At 38.2% G+C, this 23,902-nt stretch overlaps 1 protein-coding gene across 1 annotated transcript in view; it reads right to left on the reverse strand.

Annotated features, from left to right (window-relative positions):
* TOGARAM1 (TOG array regulator of axonemal microtubules 1) overlaps nt 1–23,902 on the reverse strand; it is a 98,348-nt gene that overhangs the window by 62,731 nt on the left and 11,715 nt on the right. Inside the window, exons 2-3 of the mRNA XM_037047210.1 lie at nt 15,106–15,262; nt 11,398–11,532 (exon numbers count right to left, since the gene is read on the reverse strand). Coding sequence (XP_036903105.1) covers nt 11,398–11,532; nt 15,106–15,262 — 292 coding nt within the window. The remainder of the gene's footprint in view (nt 1–11,397; nt 11,533–15,105; nt 15,263–23,902) is intronic.

Genomic DNA, 23,902 nt, shown 5'->3' on the forward strand with positions numbered 1-23,902 from the left:
TAATGATTCCATTACTCTATTTATCTATGCCTATTACAATGATTTATTTACAACTGCATTATTTGATAAGATAAGTTCCCTTCCAGTTTGATCTTTTTAGAATTATCTAGGCCACATGGTTCAAACTCATTTTCACCAGGGGCCACGTCAGCCTCATGGTTGCCTTCAAAAAGCCAAATGTAATTTTAGGACTGTATAAATGTAACTACTCCCTAACTATGGGCAAGGAGCTCTACATTTGGCCCTTTGAATGCAACCCTGAGGCAATGTGGTCCCCAGTGAAAATGAGTTCGATATCCCTGATCTAAGCCATTCTTGACTCCTCCTCCTTTTTCTCATATAAATTTCAAGATCAGCCTCTTAGGCTCTATAAAAGATCCTGTTGAGCCCTGGCTGGTGTAGCTCAGTGTATTGAGCATGGGCCTGCAAACCAAAGGGTCACCGGTTCGATTCCCAGTCAGGGCACACGCCTTGGTTGCAGGCCAGGTCCGCAGTGGGGACACATGAGAGGCAACCACACACTGATGTTTCTCTCCCTCTCTTTCTCCCTCCTTTCCCCTCTCTAAAAATAGATGAGTAAAATCTTAAAAAAAAAAAGATCCTGTTGAGATTTTGCTTGAAATGACACTGAATTTACAGATTAATCTGGGAAAAAACTATCATTTTCCTGATACTGAGTCTCCCTATTTAAAAATATAGGATCTTTTAATTTACTCAGGTCTCTTTCCTGTCTCCCAAAGAAGTAGTTTAGTTATCATAATAAAGGATATGCAAATCTTTGTTAGATTTCCAAATATTAACACATCTTGCTGATATTACCATTCCTTAAAAACTACATTTTCTGATTTTATCAGCCAAGATGAGGCATAGGTAGATACACTTTGCTTACTACACAACCAAAAGAAGAATAACAATCAATTTTAAAACAAAAAACAACCAGAACTGCCAGAAAATAGAACTGTATTGAAGTCTGACAACCAAGAAGCTAAAGAAATATTCATACAGACCAGTAAAAGGGGCACAGCCAGGCAGCCGGGGTAGAGTGGATGTGCAGCAAGGTGGTGGCTAGCAGACCTGGCAGGTGAGGCAGCAGCTAGCAGACCAGGCAGTCCCACATCCAGGTATGGATAAGCCAGGAGGAACAACTAGGGAATGAAACAAACTGCGCAACCCAGGGTTCCAGTACCAGGAAATAAAGCTTCAAACCTCCGGCTATAAAAATCTGTTCGGGTTGTGGAGGCTGAAGAAATGGCCATTCTCATAGGAGAGTCCCTTGGAGTGGCCACCAGGTCCTAGAATATACACAAGCCCGCCGAGCCAGGAATCAATGCGGCACCTAAAAGGGCTTAATTTGCTTATGGGTAGCAGAGGAAGAGACTGAAAGCAGGGTAAGAGTCCAGAAAGCAGCACTGTTCCCTCTATGACCCCTCCCCCACATACAGCCACAATGTAGGAAAGTAAGTTGCCCCACACTGGAAAATACCTAAGACTCCACCACTTATAATCTAATTGGTGTGCCAAGACAAAGAAATATGGCCAAAATAAAAGAACAGATCAAAACTCCAGAAAAACAACTAAGCGATAAAGAGATAGCCAACCTATCAGATGCAGAGTTCAAAACACTGGTAATCAAGATGTTCACAGAAATGGTACAGAAATGGTTGAGTATGACTGCAAAAATAGGGGGGGAAGTGAAGGCTATAAAAAGTGAAATAAAAAAAAATATACAGGGAACCCACAGTGAAGGGAAGGAAAGTGGGACTCAAATCAACAGTTTGGAACAGAAGGAAGAAATAAACACTTAACCAGAATAGAATGAAGAAACAAGAATTCAGAAAAGTAAGGAGAGGCTTAGGTACCTCCAGGACAACTTTAAATGTTCCAACATCTGAATCACAGGGGTGCCAAAAGGAGAAGAGGAGGAGCAAGAAATTGAAAACTTATTTGAAAAAATATTGGAGGAAAACGCCCCCAGTCTGATGAAAGAATTAGACATGCAAGTCCAGGAAACTCAAGAATCCCAAAGAAGTTGGATCCAAGGAGAAACACACCAAGACACATCATAATTAAGTTACCCAAGACTAAAGATTAAGGTAAGAATCTTAAAAGCAGTAAGAGAAAAAAAGACAGTTACCTACAAAGGAGTGCCCACAAGACTCTCAGCTGATTTCTCAAGAAAACCTTGCAGGCAAGAAGGGGATGGAAAGAACTGTTCAAAGTCGTGAAAAGCAAGGATCTACATCCAAGATGACTCTATCCATCAAAGCTACCATTTAGAATGGAAGAGCAGATAAAATGCTTCCCAGATAAGGTCAAAAGTAGTTCATCATCACCAAGCCCTTATTATATGAAATGTTAAAGGGACTTACCTTAAAAAAAGAAGATGATCAAAACTGTGAACAGTAAAATGACAACAAACTCACAACTAATAACAACTGAACCTAAAACAAAAACAAACTAAGCAAACAACTAGAAGAGGAACAGAATCACAGAAATGAAGATCACATGTAGGGTTATCAATGGTGAGGGGACAGGGGAGAGGGGGAGAAAAGGTACAGGGAATAAGAAGCATAAATGGTAGATACAAAATGGTCAGGGGGAGGTTAAGAATAGTATGCGAAATGTAGAAGCCAAAGAACTTTTATGTATGACCCATGGACATGAACTAAGGAAGAGGGAACGTTTGAGGGAGGTGGGATGCAGGGTGGAGGGGAGATAAAGGGGAGAAAAAATGGGACAACTGTAATAGTATAATCAATAAAATATACTTAAAAAAACCCTACATTTCCTTTTATTTTTTAAAAAATATTTATTTATTCATAGAGAGAGGGGACGGGAAGGAGAAAGAGTGGGAGAGAAACATCAATGTGTGGTTGCCTCACATGTGTCTCCCACTGGGGACCTGGCCTGCAACGCTGGCATGTGCCCTGACTGGGAATCGAACCGGTGACCTTTTGCTTCACAGGCCGGCGCTCAGCCCACTGAGCTACACCAGCCAGGGCAAAAAACCCTACATTTTCTGAAAGTAGCTGATGTTCAGGAACTTTATTACATCCAAGTATTACACCTGGCAACCTTGCTTATTTATTTAATATTTTAATAGTTTTCTGTGTATCCTTTAGGATTTTCTATGTAGATAATCTAATCATGATAATTATAATAATGGTGTTATGATGATCACAACAATGCGCTAATGTCTATTGAGCTCTTACTATATGAAAGTGATGCTCTAAGTATTTTGTAGGTATTAACTAATTTAATCCTTATAAAAATGTGGGTAGGTATTATTTCTATTTTACAGATTTAAAAACAAAGTACAAAGGAATATTAAGTAAATTACTGAAAGTCACACTAAGGGCATTATAAAACTGAGATATCAACCCAGCCATTTGGGGTCCCAAGCCTGTACCCTAAACTACATCATACCATGTTTTATCTGGGAATAATGAAAATTTTGTTTCTCTCTCTCATCAAACAGTGTAATTCTAATTCTGAGCTAGGCATTCCTGAAATAGGTAACAGAATGACTACCAAATTTTTATGGCTAATTTCCCCTTAAAATCCAGACTTAACATCAAAATGCCACTTGACATCTCTACAGAGACAGATGTTCTAAACATTACATATCCAAACAAACTCTTGGTATCCAAGGCAGATCTGTTCTTTTCCTCCTCTCCCTCTTCCTGGTAAATGGAAGTTTTATTCTTCAAGTTGCTCTGGCCAACAGCACTGGACTCATTCCCGGCTCCTCTCTTCTCTCGAACTTCACATCTAACCCATTAACAAATCTCACTGGCTCTACATTAGCAATACAGGGTGATCACTAAATCTGGAAACTTAGATGAATACAGAATAAAAGGCTTATTCATATTACATTATTATACCTGTAAAATAGTTACAGATGTTTCCAACTTTGCAGCCACTTCGTCTATCATAATCCAAACACTTATCAATACTTTCATTGCATCTTCTCTAATACAAACCATGTCATCTCTCACCTTTACAATTGCCATAACTTCCTAATTCATTTGCTTTGCACTCACACCCACTCAGTGCTCTGAGTAGCAGCTCTGATCCTTTTTAAAGGCAGTCAAGCCCTGTCTGGTGTAGCTCAGTGGATTGAGCACAGGCCTGCAAACCAAACAACTGTGGTTCGATTCCCAGTCAGGGCACATGCCTGGGTTGCAGGCCAGTTCCCAGCAGGGGACACATGAGAGGCAACCATACATTGATATTTCTCTCCCTTTCTCCTTCCCTTCCCATCTAAAAATAAATAAATAAAATCTTTTTAAAAAAAAGAGCAGTCAGATGAAGCTGTTTCTCTTCTCAAAAACCTCCAATGACTTCCCAACCCGCTCAGAACAAAATACCAAATTCTTACCATGCCGTACAGGGCCACATGTTAAGTCCTATAATTATTCTCCCTCTTAGTCATTCCACTGACATTCCTGCTTTTTATTCCTAGAAAAAGGTCAAATATGGCCTTACTTCACAGCACTGATACACTGTTGTTCTCAATGTCTGGAATGTTCTTTCTCCACATACCTATGTGGTCTAATGCTTCACATCATTGAGGTTTCTGTTTCAATGTTCTCACTTCAGAAAGTCCTTCCCTCTCACATTCCGTCCCCTCACACTGTCTTATTTTTTCAAAGCACATATTTCCATTCTTATTGATCATTAATTATCTTCTCCTCTTTCAGATTCTGATCTTTAGATTTTTGAACAATGTCTAGTCTCAATTAAAGAAATTAACAATAAATAAGTGCTCAATTGCAGTGGTAACAGTGAACATTTGTTCCCTTACTTGACTTTAAAGTGAATTCTAATGTTTGACACCACTAAGTATATTTGCTATTGGTATGTACAGGTATCATTATCAGGTCAAGAAAGTTATTCTTACTTTGTTTTGAGTTTGTAATTTTGCATGGATATTGAATTTTCATCAATTGCTTTTAGTCTTATTTACTAACACAATTATATGGTTTTTCTCCTGCTACAATAAAGCTCACCTACAGGTTATTCTAGAAAACCTCAACTTAGACATAATATGTAACATACAAATTTTAAAAACACATTCCTAGACAATATGTAGATTTAGTTTCCTAAAACATTGTTTAGGACTTCAACTTTCACAAAAGTATGACTGGATCACCATTTATTTATTTTCTTTATTCACTGACTTTATCTGTTCATGAAATTAATAAGGTTACACTTATTTCATAAAGTGAATGAGTCCTTCCTTCCTTCCTTCCTTCCTTCCTTCCTTCCTTCCTTCCTTCCTTCCTTAATTCTCTTAAGTTTGTATAAGATTTACCTCTGCCTTGGAGATTTGACGAAACACAAGGAAAACCATCTGGGCCTGGGATATTTCGTTTGTTTTTATGGGTAAAATTTTAAACCTAAAATTCCTTTAATGATTATAGATCTGTTTAGTTTTTATATTACTAAGATAACTTTGACAAACTTGTTAACTGTGTTGTTCAAATATACGACATCATCTAAGCCAGCAGTCCTCCACCTTTCTGGCACCAGGACTTGTTTTTCCACAGACAGTGAGGGGTGGGGTGTGTAGGGGGGCAGGAGGCAAAGCGGGGGGGGGGCAGGGCAAGAGGGGTAGCTCAGGTTAGCTTCACTTGCTAACAGCCACTAATCTCCTGCTGTGGAGTGTGGAGGGAAGAGGACGGAGACAAAAGGGGAACTCAGAAAAGGTGCGCTTGCAGCCTAGTTCCTAATAGGCCACAGATGGGACCCTTACTGGTGTGGCCCAGGGGTTGGGGACCTCTGACTAATCCCAAACTTCTTTATCCTAATAAAATTTTCCACTAACATTTGTAGATTTGTTAATTTTATCCTTGTAATTTTGTCAAATTATATATATACACTCACATGTGCATGTACACACACGCATTTTTTAAGCCTTACCTTCTTAGTGAATTGTTCTTTTTTTAATCAAAATGACCCTTTTTAGCCCAGAAAGTGTTTTTAGTTTTTAGTACATACATTTACCTTAACATCAATATTTTTATAACCTGCTTTGAGTATTTGTCAAGGGTAACAGTTACCCCCTTATCATGGGAGATAGGTTCCAAGACCACAGATGCCTGAAACAACAGATTGTACCAAAGTCTATATATACTGTTTTTTCTACACATATGTATCTATGACAAAGTTTGTTTTATATTTTAGGCACAATAAAAAATAACTAACAATAAAAAAGAACATCAGGCGTAGTGGTATAGAACAATATAACAATTTACTATAATAAAAGTTATGTGAATTGAGCCGTGGCTGGGTGACTCAGCTGGTTGGAGCTTCAACCATACACCAAAAGGTTGAGAGTTTGATCCTTGTTCAGGGCACATACCTAGATTGCAGGTTCAATCCCTAGTGCAATCAAATATGGGAGGCAAACCAATAGATGCTTTGTTCTCTCTCTACCCCTCCCACCTCCCACCTCCCCTCTAAAATCAGTAAACATATCCTTGGGTGAGGATTTAAAAAAAATTTGAGTGAAGTGAATGTGGTCTCTCTTTCTCTCCAAAATCTTATTGTACTATACTCACCTTTAAACTTAAAGGGGGCACTTGATGGCATATCTTTTTGGCATATCTGTATTTGCAGCATCACTACTCTTATGCTTCGGGGCCGCTACTAAGTAATACATGGGTGACCTGAACACCAGCACTGTAATACCACAACAGTCAATCTGATAATCAAGACAACTATTAAGTGACTAATATGTGGGCAGTGTATCCAGAATGGATGCGTTAGACAAGATTCATGTCCTGAGAGAGACAACTGAAACAGCAAGACAATTCATACACTACTCAGAACAGCACATAATTTAAAGCTTATTGTTTATTTCTAGAATGTTTCTATTTGGTATTTCTGGATCTATGTTGAATGCAGGGCAACTGAAACTGTACAAATCAAAACCATGAATAAGGGGATTACTGTGTATGTTTTCCATGCTTTATAGTCTCTTTCTACTTTGATTTATTTTAGGTGTGACTTAAACATAGGATTTAAGTTTTTAGAAATATAATCATTTCTGTTATTTAAATGGTATGTTCTGTCTATTGAGTTACTTCTACAGTCTTATTTTGTGCTTCCTATTTATTGTGTCTTTTCTTTGACACCTTTTTCTTGACTTTCCCTGCTTTTTCATTTTATTCCACAACTGATATAAAAGTTTAGTTATAACCTTTTGGAGGGTTCCCTTAAATTTTCCTTCAATATCTTTTTTTTAAGACTTTCCATGAAAAAGACCTAGTATATGCATAGTAACAAATACAAAGTTCTTCTGAATACTTAAACAACTATATATATTACTGGTATCATTTACTTTTAATTCATATCTAACATGGTTAGAATACCATACCTAGATTTTATTTGGATGGGAAATTGGCTACAGTGGTCACACATCTACATACAGAACAAAAACTCTGATTTCCTGATTTCGGTTACAGTGTTTTATTAGTAAATTCTGATGCTTCCATGTTAGTATCTCATTATATATTCCTTTTGTTAGGAGATTTAAATATATTTCTTACAAATAAATCAAAAGTCAAATCTTTTATGCATATAAACAGAAACAATGGTATGCAATAAAATGTACCAACACTTTCGACAGTTAGTGTGGCTCACTGCAACATTTAAATTGGGACAGGAAGGACTTCCAGTCAAGATGGAGGCATAGATAAATGTGACTTGCCTCCTTGCACAACCTCAGTGAAATTACAACTGAACTATAGAACAACCATCACTCAGAACAATCAGAATATCCAGCTGTATGGAAGTCTGATAACTAAGGAACTGAAGAAATCACATTCATCCAGATGGTTAGGGAGGCACAGAAAGGTGGAGACGTGAAGACGCGGAACTGGCTGGCCTCAAACCCATGTGTGGTGGATATGAAATGGAGGGATATCTCAGGAGGTATCCAGACCCAATCAGACCACACAGCCCAGGGTTCAAATGCCAGAAAGGTAAGTCCCCATAACTTTTGGCTGCAAAAACCAGTGGGTGTTGGGTCAGCAGAAGAAACTGCAAGATGCTCAGGCCTCTCCTCTTTAAAGGGCGAAAGATTTATACGATCTGAAGAGAAACCAGAGTATAAGCCTCTCCTCTTTAAGGGCCCCACACCACACACAGACTTACTCAGATTCACACCTTCTGGATTCCAGCATCAGGGCAGCAGCCTGAAAGATGCCAGTGGAATATAGGCAGGAACCAAAGTATCTGGCATCAGAGCAAGAGCTGGAGGACAGCTTCTTCCCAGACAGAATTGAAGACAGAGGCTAGTGTACCTTTTCTGAGCCCCCCAACACAGAACCACAGTACAGCGGCACCATATCCGAATCTCCATCACCCTGGCTCACACAGTAAGCCCCACCCCAATGATTACCCAAGCATCCGCCCCAACCAACTTACAGGCCCACCTGAGCTAGAAGCAGTGGGTTTTCCATATGAAGGGCTGAGCTAAGAACAGGCTTCAAACCTTCCTAAATCCACCCAAACAAGCAACAGCTTCCTTCTGGCTGAGTGGTCCCAAGCCTGGCACTAGCAGGAGCCATCCGTAGATCACTTTATAGCTTATGCCAAGGGGCCCCACACAGAGCACAGGAGGAGGATGACCTTGGCTTGAACAACCTGGGAAACCCCAGAGCCTTCACATGCAGCGGATGGTTACAGACCATGTCAGAGCACCACCCAACCACTTCCATAAGCCATGGAGGGAGGTAGTTGCTGGCCAGGTGTCACAGCCAGTCCTACTAGCTCTCTGTACTACATAAATCTCTCCCATTGACCTGCTCAGGGAATACTCAGCCTAAATGGAGGGCATACCTCTAACACACAGCTTGGGAGATAGGGGAGGCTGTGCCACTGGACCCTACAGGACACCTACTACATTAGGCCACACTACCAAGACATGGAGTCAAGGCAGCTACACCTAATACACAGAAACAAACACAGGGAGGCTGCCAAAATGAGGACACAAAGAAATATGACCCAAATGAAAGAACAGAACAAAACTCCAGTAAAAAAATGAAACAAAAATAGTGATAAGCAATCTGTCAGATGCAGAGTTCAAAATGCTGGTTACAATGATGCTGAAGGAACTTAGTAGGTACTTCAACAGCATAAAAAAAAAAACCCAAGCAGGAATGAAGGATATACTAATTGAAATAAAGAATAATTTACAGGGAATCAACAGTGGAGTGGATGAGGCCAACAATCAAATCAATGATTTGGAATATACTGAAGCAAAAGACATCCAATCAGTACAGTAAGAAGAAAAAAGAATCCAAAAAATCAAGGACAGTGTAAGGAGACTCTCAGACAAGTTCAAATGTTCCAACATTTATATTCTAGGGATGCCAGAAGGAGAAGAGAAAGCAAGAAATTGGAAACCTATTTGAAAAAATAATAAAAACCCCTTCCCTAATTTGGTGAAGCAAATAGACAAACAAGTCCAAGCAGAAGAGAGTCCCAAACAAGATGGATATAAAGAGGACCACACCAAGACACACCATAACTAAAATGCCAAGGGTTAAAGATAAAAAGAGAATCTTAAAAGCAGCAAGAAAAACAGATAGTTACCTACAAAGGAGTGTCCATAAGGCTATCAGCTGATTTCTCAAAAGAAACCTTACTGGCAAGAAGGAGCTGGAAAGAAGTAATTGAAGTCATGAAAGGCAAGGATGTATATCCAAGATTAGTCTACACAGCAAAGCTCTCACTTAGAATGGAAGGGCAGATAAAGAGCTTCCCAGATAAGAAAAGAACTAAAGGAGTTCATCATCACAAAACCATTATTATATGAAATGTTAAAGGAACATATTTTAAAAAATCAAAACTATGAACAATAAAATGGCAATAAATATCTATCAATAACTGAATCTAAGAAGCAAAATAAACAAACAAGCAAGACAGAAACGGTATCATAGATATGGAGGACATTGGGATGGTGGCCAGTGGCAGCGCTGGTCTGGGGGAATGGGAGAAAAGGTAAAGGGATTAAGAAATACAAATTGGTAGTTACAGAATAGGCAGAGGGATGTTAAGAGCAAGTATAGAAAATGGAGTTGCCAAAGAACTTACACACATTACCCACGGATATGAACAAAGGATCGCTGAAGGAACTATGGGGTGCTGGGTAAAGAGGAGCAAAGGGGGAAAAATTGGGACAACTATAATAGCATAGTCAACAAAAAATAAAATAAACTTGGGACAGGAACTTCTAGATGATTTGGCATGTGGCATTCACCCCTCAGGTCTCTCAAAAGCGCCATGGAGAATGTTAGCTGAGAAGGTGGTGGTCCTGACCTTCTCAGGACCGACACTTTTGACAAAACTGGTTAAGTCATATAATTTTCAATATGTAACTTTCTAGTAAGTTAAATCTTGATATTAGAAGAACATGATATCTCTTTAGCAGCTGCTCTAATAATTATTCTGAGAGGCAGAAAATTAGGTAGACTACAAAGACCTGACTAAACACTAAGAGTGAAGGTAGTCTTCAAAGGTAACGTAACCATTCAGGGATACCCTAAACAGGGCATGCTAAACAACACAGAGAATCTTCTCTGCTTCTACTAATTATGATTTCCAAAGTTATCTAGCCAAGATTTAGGAAATTACTATATTATTAAGAAAGACAGACTATTTTATTGGGAACAACACTACAAAGAAAAACTTTATGGAGTCATATGGCCCTCTGGAGTGTGTGGAGGAAAAATGTAGCTAAATATAAATGCAATATTAACTAAGTCCTCTTCACTAATTTCGAATAGGCCTTACTTTTTCATCAACAAATATACACAGAAGTACATCCCTATCATTCAAAAAATTTTAATAAATATATGACAAAAATTAAAATGTCTCTAAAATATTTGATTTGATCCTACTTTTAAATAATAATTGATAAAGCTATTAATTAGCATCAAAAACTCTAAAACCCCTTCAAATCCAAAATCCATACAACTGACAGCCTCAAACATTGCTTTTGTTCTATAAGAGATCTGAAATGATAATCAGGAAGTTATGGTTCCTAACAGGGGACACAATAAAATCTAAATAGCTATAAAATTTTAAACTATTATTGAAAATAACTGTCTTCTGCTAACACAATACTCCTTAATGGATAATGTTACTCTCAATTACTTGATTTTAAATGCTCACCTTCACCATGAGTAGAAAGTCAATTTTAATCAGTCATATTTATATCATGATTATTAAATCTATAATTTTAGGGTAACAGTTATTAAAATTTTTACTAAGATGTAACTTTTTTGGATGAGTATACCTATACAAAATAACATACAACTAGATTTGAAAACCTTACATAATATTTATAAATCACTTGTCTATAAATAAATTGGGAATTTAAACCTTTATCTTGATGACTGTTAGTTGTCCCCAGGTACTGCAAATCAGAATCCACACTTCCAGTTTTACCATGTATCTGTGAAAATCCAAGCTGTCCACATTTCCCAGAAAGATTTGTCTGATGTGTTCCAGTAGTGCCTTTGGAAGGAAGGAAGGAGAAAAACATAAAAACAAAAGTTAGCTCGATTTCATGAATACATCTAATTCCATAAATGTTGGTAGTCATTTATGTGGGAATAAATACAGAAGTATATGAAGTGACCCAGGCAAGCATGAAAAGGAAAAGCTTTTGCTATTGGCAGATCTGACTAGAGGCAGGATTAAGTAAAGTGCACAGAAAAGCATACTGAAAAATGTAGACAAAAGCAGTTTCTTCCTACATGTTCCCTTCTCTTACCATGTAATGTTCCTTCAGACATGGCTTTTTTTCTTCCTAGTATTTGCAGTAGACATTCTACCCTAAAAAAATCTACTGCAGAACTCTCCTACCTTCTTTCCTATCATAGCGTCTGAGCTTATCTAGGTATATGAGGTCTGTCCAGAAAGTATCCAGCCATGCACTATGAAAAAGAAACATTTATTGAAGAAGAGACAAGAAACACTGTACAAGGAGAATGACTCGTCAGACCCCTTCAAAGTAGGCACTTTGAGACCTCACACAGTTCTCCCAGCATCTTCCACTGTTCTAAACACTCTGCAAAATCCTTTGTTGGAATCACCATCAGCTGCCTCATCATATTTTCCTGAATCTCATCAATGGTCTGAAACCTCTTCTCTTTCAAAGGTGAATTTAGTCTTGGGAAAATCCAGAAGTGGCACGGCTCCACTGAATCAAATCATTAGAAACTGCAGCATGATGTGCCTTCTGCTCTGGCAGTAGAAGCCATGGAATGAATTTTGCCACAAAATTTTTCATGCCAAGATCCTGCATCAAAATTTCAAACACTGAAGTTTTTGGTATCCCCAGATTAGCTTCTAGGTCTTGCACTGTTAGTTGCCAATCTTTGTTGATTGCAGCCTGTACATGCTCAACATTCTCAGGTGTTCTGCTTATTGCAGCAGGCCTTCCAGAATGTGGATCACTTTCAACAGATTCTTGACCACCCTTGAAGTGTCTGTGCCACACTTTTATTTGTGAACTTATTTCATCATCCCCAAAAGACTTCTGAATCATCTGAACTGTTTCCATGGAGTAATGATCAAGCTTAAAGCAAAATATGATGCAGATTCATTGCTCTACTGGCTAAGTCATTTTGAATGTGATAGCCACACAATACATGTGCTCACTCAAGGTGCCTACCACACCCCGTGACCACTACAGTGAAGTTGTCATTGTTCATACACACGCATGCTACTCCACTCTCCTTGGCTGCCAGATTACATCAATGTCATGCAAACCATTCTCATTACATTAACAATGGCTGGACTTTTTCCGGACAGACTTTGTATTTCCCAGATTGCTTTCCCTCTCCTGTGACTGGTTCAGCTTAATCCTGAGCAGGGGAATAAGTCAGAATTAAAGAAGGTAATAATGATCGCTCTGGGATTCATTTATTCATACATAAAATGAGCTGATCCATTGTAGTTCTAAAACTATGATTTTTAAAATTCTCTTCTTATAATTTCAAGCTCCTCTATCCTTCATGTACTGGACATATTTTAAGTTAATTCTCATCTTCATGCTTTGGTTAATCTCTCTACCTTCAACAGTCTCTCTCACCTCACTATCACAAAACCTTCTCCTCTTTAAAGTCCAGCTCAAGTGCATGCTCCTTCTTGGAGTTTTTATGAGTCACTTTAATACCTATGATCATTTGCTTTCTTGAATCCCATATAATTTGTATCATCTGATCCATCTTTAGGTTATATGTTGTCTTATTATCCAGTTATTGAAAATCTGTATTACTAGGGAAGAGTTTCTCAATGGCATAGAAATCATGAGCCTTATAAAAGTTCAAAGTAATGGTATAAGCATAACTAGATATCTTTTTGCATTTTTTCTCTATTAAATTACACAATCATCACAACACTTTTGTATATGAAAATACTTTGGAATATTAGTGCATAAAGATCTATAAATTCTCTTAGGGTAAAAGTGGTTTCTAAATAGTGTCCAAACTCACAGCCAACAAATTTCAGTGACTGATGACATTTGGATAATAAATGAATGTTAACATCTATGAGAAACTCATAAACCATTTTCCCTTTCCAACTGGTTCATTCTGTTAACACATTATTGTTTTTCTAATTAGCTGGGTGCTAAGTCTTGATATCTTTCCTTACTACCCTTCTTTATCTTCTATGTCCAGCCATCATATTTTCCTGATTATTCTTTTGTATACCATTTGTAAACAATCTTATCACCCTGACTTTTTTCCTCAACATCAACAAAAAAATCTCCATTAGCTCCCTATAGCTTATAAGTATTTGCTCAAATCTTTAAGCCTAGCCACAGGGATACCCATACCAAATGTATCTTTGACCATCTAGAATGAATCTCGCTTTCTATAGCTCCCAGAATATCTTAAGCCTATTCCTACTGTAAGCCTTTGCTCTTCTCATACTTCCCATCTAACTACTTGTATCACATACAGAACAATGCAATTCAAGTACTATCTCCTCTTCAATGCCTTTTCTATGACCATGTCCTCTGAACCACCGTTACATCTGCTTCTATAACACTTAATTGAACAATTAAACATCTTCATAGTCAGTCTGGCCAAAAAAACCTCATGGCACTCCTGACTTTCTCTCCGTACACCCACATTCCACACCTAATCCACTAACAAATGTTGTCAACTCTACCTTTGACAAATAATCAGAATCTAATCACTTTCACTACATTCACGGCTACCCTAGTCAAAGCCTCCATCAACTATAGCCTGGATTCCTACAACAGACTCTGTTTTTGCCCTTGCCCACCCTAAATTTGCTTTAAATGCAATGTCAAAAAAAAAAAAGCCTGGAAAACACAAGGCATCTAATGTTACTTTTTCCCTCAAAATGTTCTTCACTCAGAGTAAAAGCCAAAGTTCATTCAATAGTCCACTAGGTCTTACAAATAAGAACCTAATATTTCTAGAATCATTTTCTACTTGTCTTTCCTTTACTCATTCATTGCAGACTTACCAGCTCCTTGGATCTTTCTCAAACAGGTTCTATACTCTCCACTTACTCTTCCCTCTTCCTGGAATTATTTGCTCTTCTCTCTTGATACGTGTATGGTTTGCTTCAAGTATTCCTTTCTGAATATGGCCTCTTTCACCACATTATTTAAAATAGCCCCTCCTCCATACCACTCTTCTCTGCATAATTTTTTCCATAACATCTACCATTATCTAACTTAATATATTTTGCATTTACTTAATGTCTGCTTCACCCTAAATAGAGTGCAAGATCTACAAGGCACGAAGTTTTCCCCTTTTGTTGACTGTTATATCCTAACTACTTGGTAAAGTACCTGAAACATAAGATATACTCAATATTATTGACTTACACTAGGATTTAAAGGGTTTCAGTGAGAAGTCCCTCTAGGGTCTTATGAGATAATATATGTCAAAGTTCCCTTTCTTACTAGATCTTTAACAAATATTTATTGAATCTGAATTGTCTGCTAGATTTTTAAGTTCTATGAGCCCTTGAATAAACTATAAAGTTTAGAAAAATCTTTTACTTAGTTTAACATGTCCGTTACTTCCACCTATTACTTACCAGCAGCACATACAGGAAGTGAATCTGAGTTAAAATCCCGACTGTTTTGAAGTAAATTTCTTGATACTCTTTTTCTGCTAAAACATAAATCATCACTGACTGGCATTCCTTGGGAGGGCTTTAATTTTGAAGATGAGATGAAATCATACGCTGAAAGCTATAAAAAGAGAATAATAAGTTAGCAAATTTGTGTTAAGTCTATAACAAATGAGATAATTTAGACCCAGTTACAAAATTCAGACTAAAAGAAATTATTAAACTTATCAAATATACAATGATAGAAGGTGCATTATATAGTATGGTATAATAACAGTATTTTTCATTGTATGATAGAAACCCCATTTTTCCCCCTTTCTTACTACTTCTCCCCAAATCTCTTCTGTACCTTACCTTCCTAAAGTACACATCAGCCAGCTTAGAAAGAAATAACAGTAACAACAAAAAGAATGAAATGACATCTTGAATAGAGAAAATAACATTTCTGATTCAGCAACACAGCTCATCACACTATGCCCTCTGTGTTTCAGCATTAGAGAATAAATGACAACTGGAAGTCACTCAACCGGCAACCATCCTACTCAACTACTATTACCGAGGCAAGTTTATTATTCATAATCTGCAGCCCAAATGTAAATGTATAAATAGTCACAGTTCTCTTAAAACACAGAATGGCGCAAAAGTAGGTTTACAGTTGTGAGTATGTGAAAAGTTTATTCTTTAAAATGCATTTTTAAAAATTTGTTTTAGAAAGACAGCAAGTGGGAGAAAGGAGGGGAGAGTTAGGAAGGGGGCAGGAGGGAGGGAGTGAGGGGGAGAGGAAGAGGGTGAGAAATGTCAATTTTGTTGTTCCACTTATTTTATGTATTATTCCTTGGTTGATTTTTATATGTGCCCTGACCAGGATCAAACCAGCAACTCTGGTGTACTGGGACAATGCTCTAACCAACTGAGCTACCCAGCCAGGGCTACAGAGTTTTTACTCTTTTTTTAAATATATTTTATTGATTATGACATTACAGTTGTCCTATTCCCCCCTTTATTCCCCTCCACCCTGCATACCCCCTGCCCTACCATTCCTCCCCTTTAGTTTATGTCCACGTGTCTCAAGTTCTTTAGATTTTATATTTCCCATATTATTCTTGCCCTCCCCTTGTCTATTTTCTACCTACCGTCTACACTACTTATTCTATATACCTTCTCCCCTCTTCTCCTCCTCTCACTCCCCTGTTGCTAACCCTCCATGTGATCTTCGTTTCTATGGTTCCACTCCTGATCTAGCTGCCCTCTTAGTTTGCTTTTGTTTTGGGTGTGGTTAATATCTGTGAGTTTGCTGTCCTTTCACTGTTCATATTTTTTCATCTTTTTCTTAGAGAAGTCCCTTTAACATTTCATATAATAAGGGCTTGGTGATGATGAACTCCTTGAACTTGACCTTATCTGAGAAGCACTTTATCTGCCCTTCCATTCTAAATGAAAGCTTTGCTGGATTGAGCAATCTTGGATGTAGGTCTTTGGATTTCATGACTTGGATACTTCTTTCCAGCCCCTGCTTGCCTATAAGGTCTCTTTTGAGAAATCAGCTGACAGTCTGATGGGAACTCCTTCATAGGTAACTGTCCCCATATCTCTTGCTGCTTCTAGGATTCTCTCCTTTATTTTAATCTTGGGTAATGTAATGATGATGTGCCTTGGTGTGTTCCTTCTTGGATCCAACTTCTTTGGGACTCTCTGAGCTTCCTGGACTTCCTGGAAGTCTATTTCCTTTGCCAGATTGGGGAAGTTCTCCTTTACTATTTGTTCAAATAAGTTTTCCACTTCTCACTCTTCCTCTTTCCCTTCTGGTACCCCTATAATTCGGATGTTGGAACGTTTAAAGATATCCTTAAGATTCCTAAGCCTCTCCTCATTTTTCTGAATTCTTGTTTCTTCATACTTTTCTGTTTGGTCATTTTTTTCTTCCTTCTGGTCCACTCCCTTGATTTGAGTCTCAGTTTCCTTTCCATCACTATTGGTTTCCCATGCATTTCCCTTCATTTCAATTAGTTTAGTCTTCATTTGCTCCTCTAATTTGTGACTAAAATCAACCAGTTCTGTGAGCATCCTGATCACCAGTGTTTTGAACTGTGTATCTGATAGGCTGGCTACTTCCTGGTCACTTAGAGTCATCAGCTCTGGGGCATTGAGTTCTTCTTGAGCCATGTTTTGGTCTGTTTGCACTTGTTATGTATGAGGAGTGGAGCCCTAAGTGTTCACCAGGGCGGGGCAACTCAGTCGCTGGTTTGTGATACTGTATGTGGGGGCGGGGTCCAAGAGGGGCAATGGGGGTCCCCTCTGCTGCTTCCCACCACTGGGGCCTGTGTGGTCTGTCTCACTGCTCGCTCCTTCGCCTGGTTTATCTGAGCGCAAATGTGTTACCACGGTCAGCCTGCTGCCTTACACCCTCACTGGGTCTGCCTGTTGCTACCCCACACCTGGGATCTGCCAACGGCTCCCTGAGCACCTGGGTCCGGCAGATCTTTCCTGCCCGACCCTGCTCCACTGCTGGCTCCGCCCCTCTTACCGGTCTGGCTGAACAGTTTGTTGTTGTCGGTTCCATATAGTTAAATTTTCTGTGTTTTGGTTGCGTTTTTGTTACTAACACTTTGTTGCGTTTAAACTTGGTTGTGTGAGGAGGCACAGTGTTCCCACCTATGTCTCCATCTTGGCCAGAACTCCAGAGTTTTTATTCTTATATTATTATTTTTGTACAAACAACTGTAAGCCCACTTTTGCCTGACCCTATATTTTCTTATGATAGGCATTTTAGTTAAAACAATGTATATAAAACTTTATATATGTCTTGTACTTCATAGTTTCCAATTCCTTTTTCACATACTCCCTTTGATCCTTGTGGTACAAAAGTGCCAGGATAGAATTTTGAAGTTGTGCCTGATCATAGTTAAAGAACTAAATGAGAGCATGATTCAAATGTTCAGAATTCTTCACCAATGACAACTTCAGTTGTTCTGGATCACTTCACATTCAACAAGGCTATAAAGTATTTTAAAAATTGAATGAACCTACTAGAAATTATACTTACTGTCTATGTATTTATTTGGAGTTTTCAGACAGAAAATTTAATCAAATCTAGACACATGGTGAACTATAAGCCTTCTCAATAATGCCTCTTCACAAATATTGCCAATTATCAAACACCATTAAAATACAATAAAATTAAAGCAAGGTCTGTTTGAAAACTTTTTAGCTACTTGTCAACTAAAAGAAAAGTTTATAAACTACTAAATATACCTTACGGAACTTGTTACGCCTCATCAAATTTTGTGAAAAACCTGCTAACTCCTTCAAAAATTAACCGAGAAAATACTGAGAGAAAAATAAAAAACAAAAAGAATGCCTCAGAACAAAAGGCCTGACTTTATTTTATCAAAATATATTATAATGTCTATGATTAATTATATAATAGTCAGTAATACAAAGACACAATGAAATAAAAAGGAAACCAATGATAGTCAATTTCTGATTAGTTACATTTAAGATATACCCAGTAAAAATAGTAACCCAGAAAAAATTCTCCAGTATGGGATATATTTCACATCAGATTTACTCTGTAATTACTTTCTGCTTAGGCAACAAAATATTTGTATGTATACGCCAGATAAAATAACTAGTGGTGGTGGTGGTAATGGTGATAAAGGGGGCAGTGGTAGCAGTGTGTGTGTGAGTGCGGAATTTTCATGAACCTAGAAGTCAGTCAGGGATTAAACTTTGCTACAGAAAATTCTGCAAATATTTAAAAGCAGACTATAGGACATACTATTATTAATATGACGGACCCTTTTTGGTCTCATTTCAAATTAGTCAAGTGATCTTTCATCAGGATAAGCTTTGATGGAACTAAACAATGAACACAGGGAAAGGGAAATGAGAGTAAAAGAGGAAAGTACAGACATAGTTACAAGCTAAATTTACAAAATGTGAAGCAGTCTGTTTAGAGCACTTTAGGAACATGGCACTGAGTTTTTGGTCTTTGACGTTAATATCTAAAATTTTCATTTGTTTGATTCCTTAGAGTTAACGGTAAATGAAAACATCATAAAAGGCAAGTTTCACATTTAATATTAACAAGGACTTCAAATTCACAGTCTTACCTACTATTTGAATCGTGCATTCAATTCCTTATATGTTTTTCATAAAAGATTCTCTGTCCTAATAATGCTTTTTATTTCAGGAGTGTAAAGGGATGTATAAGGGGGTTTAAAAGGGGTGTAAAAACACAAATACAGTTTAATTTTATTTTGGTATAGTAGCAAATTATCAGAAAAATACCTTTTAATAGCTAATGCCCTCAGAAACCCCCTACATTCCTGCATTTATTGAACTCAGACTAAACTTAATCTTGATCTCCAGTTTTCGGAGCCTTTCATCTTCTGCCAGTTCTTTTTGGTTTTGCCTTGACTCCAACTTTGCCCCTTAATGGTGGTCATTAAATTTATTCCAATTACCCAAAGTCTCCTTCTGGAACACCTTCGTGTGCTTTTTTCTAATGCACACTTTCTATGCACACTTTAAGAAAACATAGGTGTGATACTATGTATATAAAATTTTGTATGTCACATTTGCACTTAACATTATAACAAAAGTATTTCCCATGTGGTCAAAACCTCTCATAAGTACTATGAACTTTAATTACAAAAGTAGTAATTGCTTATCATTAACAAACAAAAACAATATAGAAGTGAGATATAAGATGAAATTCTTCTTTGGGACCACTTCACTAGAATCCTATTGATAAACTCTAGTAACTCATCTTTTTCTATATGTAAACATTCTTCAGTAACTATTTTAAAAGTAAAAATAAATCACACAACACAGTGGCACCTAGTAAGTACTCAGTATATTGTAGACACCCTTCCATGTTAACTCATACATATCTGCTTATTCTTTATAATGGTTGTCTAATATTCCACATTATGGTTGGACTGATGTTCCCTACTGATGGACATTTTTTTGGTCACAACTTTTCACTATTACAATCTTGTAGTCAACATTGTTATGCACATTTCCTTGTGTATCATATTAGCATTTCCGTAGAACAAAATACTAAAAATGAAATTGTTAGGTCTAATGATATAAACTATTTTTAAAGGCCTCATAATATTCTTCTGACTAGATATGCCATTCTCCTATTATGGAATACTTACTTGGGTTACTTCCAATATATTTTTTATATTGTGATAAGGAAGAAATGTCAGTGAGGGAAATGGTACATACCTGGCTTAAGATAGTGCTGATTGAAGGAGACTGACAGACTTCGGAAAGTTTGTCACATATACTGCACAGGTAAAATATATTTTTAACAGAACTCAAAATGTTTTCTTTGCTATCCTTAGGTATCCTACATAAGGGTAAAATACCCAGATAGAACTCTGTACCTGTCAGCTAACCAGTACCAATAAAGTGTACAAACAAGACTTACTATGTCCAGTCTGCAATATATATATTTTTCTTTCTCATTTCTGGTTTTTCCTTGATTTAGCCAATTAGCAGACTCTCTTACATGAAAGAAAAGAAACTGCAAAATAATAAGCCAAAAGTTTCTGACTTCTTGATTAATGTTTACTTATGGGGGTTTCACTAATACATTGTCCTTTTGGGTCTTAACATGAGAATCAAACACATGGCCTGAAAGTGTACCTTTTCTGAGACTTGGATCCTTTGCTAAACAATATGACTCTTACACAGTCAATGTGATTCAGGGCAAAGCCTGCTCCTGGTTCTGATTTTGACTGAGCACATACACAACAGTTTCCACACAGATGGCAGCAGTGGTGGAAATGGGTTTTGATTTTATGTCTATTTTGTGATTTCTGCTGGATGACAGTACCCTGCTCAGGTGGCAGCTGATAGGGAATCTGGAATCTTGTTTCCTTAGTGCTGTGTTCTGTTTATGTTTGTTTTTAAATGTACTGATCTGAACTCCTTTATGCTAATAATGAGACTACTCTCTCCATTCAAAACTTACGGGTTTTTTTTCATGTTTACTTATTATGGACCTAATACCTGTAAGTGCCTATAAAAATAAAATCCCAATACCAAAGATGAAAGGAAATATTATCCATAACATTCAAAAATCAGCTTTCTTCAATTTCTCTAAATGAATGACTAACTACAAATTAACATTCTTTAGAATTCTAAAGGTAAAGATAGAAAAGAAACTTATTTAATTATAAGTTAGACAAACCAAGAAAAATGATAATTTTCAAAAGCCAAACAAAACAGTATTTAATAGTTTTCCAAACCTTAAGCAAATTGTCTTTTAGAAGGTAAGTACATTCAATGCCATTATTATAGATATGGATATTGAAACACAAAACAAAAAAACAAAGTGCCTCTCCAAATTCCTGGGAATCACAATTCTCAATCTATTAGTTATCTATTGCTGTGTAATAAATTATCTCAAAATATAATGGATTAAAACAACAAACATCTTCCTGTAGACCAGGCATTTTCAAGTAGCTTAACCACATGGTTCAGATTTCTCTGGAGCTACAACCAAGACTTAGCTGGGCTGCCTGCTATCAACTGAAGGATTGCTGAAGTTCACTCAGGTGGCTACTATCAGGAAGCCTCAGTTCCTTGCCATTTAGGCCTCTCCAGAGGACTTACTCATAGCATGGCAGCTGGCTTCCTCCACAGCAAGTTATCTGAGAAACATAGCAACCAAGATGGAAGTCATGGTGCCTTTTTTTTCTTTTTTTAAAATATTTTATTTATTTTTTAGAGAGAAGGGAAGGGAAGGAGTGGGAGAGAAACATCAATGTGTGGTTGCCTCTCATGTGTCCCCTACTGGGGACCTGGCCTGCAACCCAGGCATGTGCCCTGACTGGGAATCGAACCACTGACCCTTTGGTTCACAGTCTGTGCTCAATCCACTGAGCTACACCAGCCAGGGCTTTTTTCTTAAATATATTTTATTGATTATGCTATTACAATTGTCCCATTTCCTCCCCTTCATTCCCCTACTCCCTCCATACCCTCTCCCACCCACATTCCCCCCACCTTAGTTCATGTCCATGTGTCTTGTTTTTTAGCTTCTACATTTCCCATACTGTTCTTGCCTTCCCCCGATTTTCTACCTACCATCTATGCTACTTAGTCTCTGTACTTTTCCCCCCCTTTCCTCCTCCCACTCCCCTGTTGCTATCCCTCCATCTGATCTCCATTTCTGTTATTCTGTTCCTGTTCTAGTTGTTTGGTTTATTTTTGTTTTAGGTGTGGTTGTTAGTAATCGTGAGTTTGTTGTCACTTTACTATACATTTTTTACCTTCTTTTTCTTAGGTAAGTTCCTTTACCATTTTATATAGTAAGGGCTTGGTGATGATGAACTCCTTGAACTTGACCTTATCTGAGAAGCACTTTATCTGCCCTTCCATTCTAAATGAAAGCTTTGCTGGGTAGAGCAGTCTTGGATGTAGTAGGTCCTTGCCTTTCATGACTTGGAATACTTCTTTCCAGCCCCTTCTTGCCTGTAAGGTCTCTTCTGAGAAACCAGCTAACAGTCTGATGGGAACTCCTTTGTAGATAACCGTCCCCTTATCTCTTGCTGCTTCTAGAATTCTCTCCTTCATTTTAATCTTGGCTAATATAATTATGATGTGCCTTGATGTGTTCCTTCTTGGGTCCAACTTCTTTGGCACTCTCTGAGCTTCCTGGACTTCCTGGGAGTCTATTTCTTTTGCCAGATTGGGGAAGCTCTCCTTTATTTTTTCAAATAACTTTTCCACTTGTTGCTCTTCCTCTTCTCCTTCTGGTACTCCTATAATTCGGATGTTGGAACATTTAAAGGTGTCCTGGAGGTTCCTAAGCCTCTCTTCATTTTTTTGAATTCTTGTTTCTTCATTCTTTTCTGTCTGGTTGTTTCTTTCTTCCTTCTGGACCACTCCATTAATTTGAGTCCCAGTTTTCTTTCTGTCACTATTAGTTCCCTGTGCATTTTCCTTCATTTCACTTAGTGTAACCTTCACTTTTTCATCTAATTTGCGGCCATATTCAACCAATTCTGTGAGCATCCCGATCACCAGTGCTTTGAACTGTGCATTTCATAGGTTGGGTGTTTCTTTGTCACTTAGTTGTATTTGCTGTGGACCTTTGATCTGTTCTTTCATTTGGGCTATTTTTTTGTCTTGTTTCGCCTGTTACTTAGTGAGGGGCAGAGCTTTAGGTGTTCACCAGGGTGGAGCAACCCACATGGCTGGGTTGCATTGCTGTGTGTGGGGGTGAAGTCAGAGAGGAAACTATGGTGCTTGCTCCACTCTGATTTCAGTCCCTTCTGCTGCTTCCCCCAAGCAAACTGGGCCCTTCTGGTGCTGGATCCCGGGTGGGTGGGCTTATGTACATTATAGGACCCTGTGGGTCTCTCCAGTGAACTCTCTCATGAGGCTGGGAGTCTTTCCCTGTGCCTCAATCCCACCGATGTTTTCAATTGGTGTTTTGAGACTTTATTTCCCTGTGCTGGGGCTCTCAGTTGTGTGGTCTGTCTCACTCCCCAGTTTCGCCTGGTTTATCTGTGTGTGAATGTGGGACCTCCCAGTCAGCCAGCCTTACATGCAGTGCCTTGCTTCACAATCACAGCCTTGCTGGGTCTGCCTCTTGCCACCCCATGCCTGGGGTCTGCCAGCTGCCACCTGTACTCCCAGGGTCCGCCCGCTGCCGTCCTGTGCAACCGCCTTGTGTGCCCCATGCTGCTGCTTTTTGTGCTGAGACCCCTCTCAGCTTGGTCGCCCGACTCTGCCCCGC

The sequence above is a fragment of the Sturnira hondurensis genome, unplaced genomic scaffold (genome assembly GCF_014824575.4).
Source record: "Sturnira hondurensis isolate 20B ecotype Veracruz unplaced genomic scaffold, ASM1482457v3 Scaffold0005329, whole genome shotgun sequence".
Lineage (NCBI taxonomy): Eukaryota > Metazoa > Chordata > Mammalia > Chiroptera > Phyllostomidae > Sturnira > Sturnira hondurensis.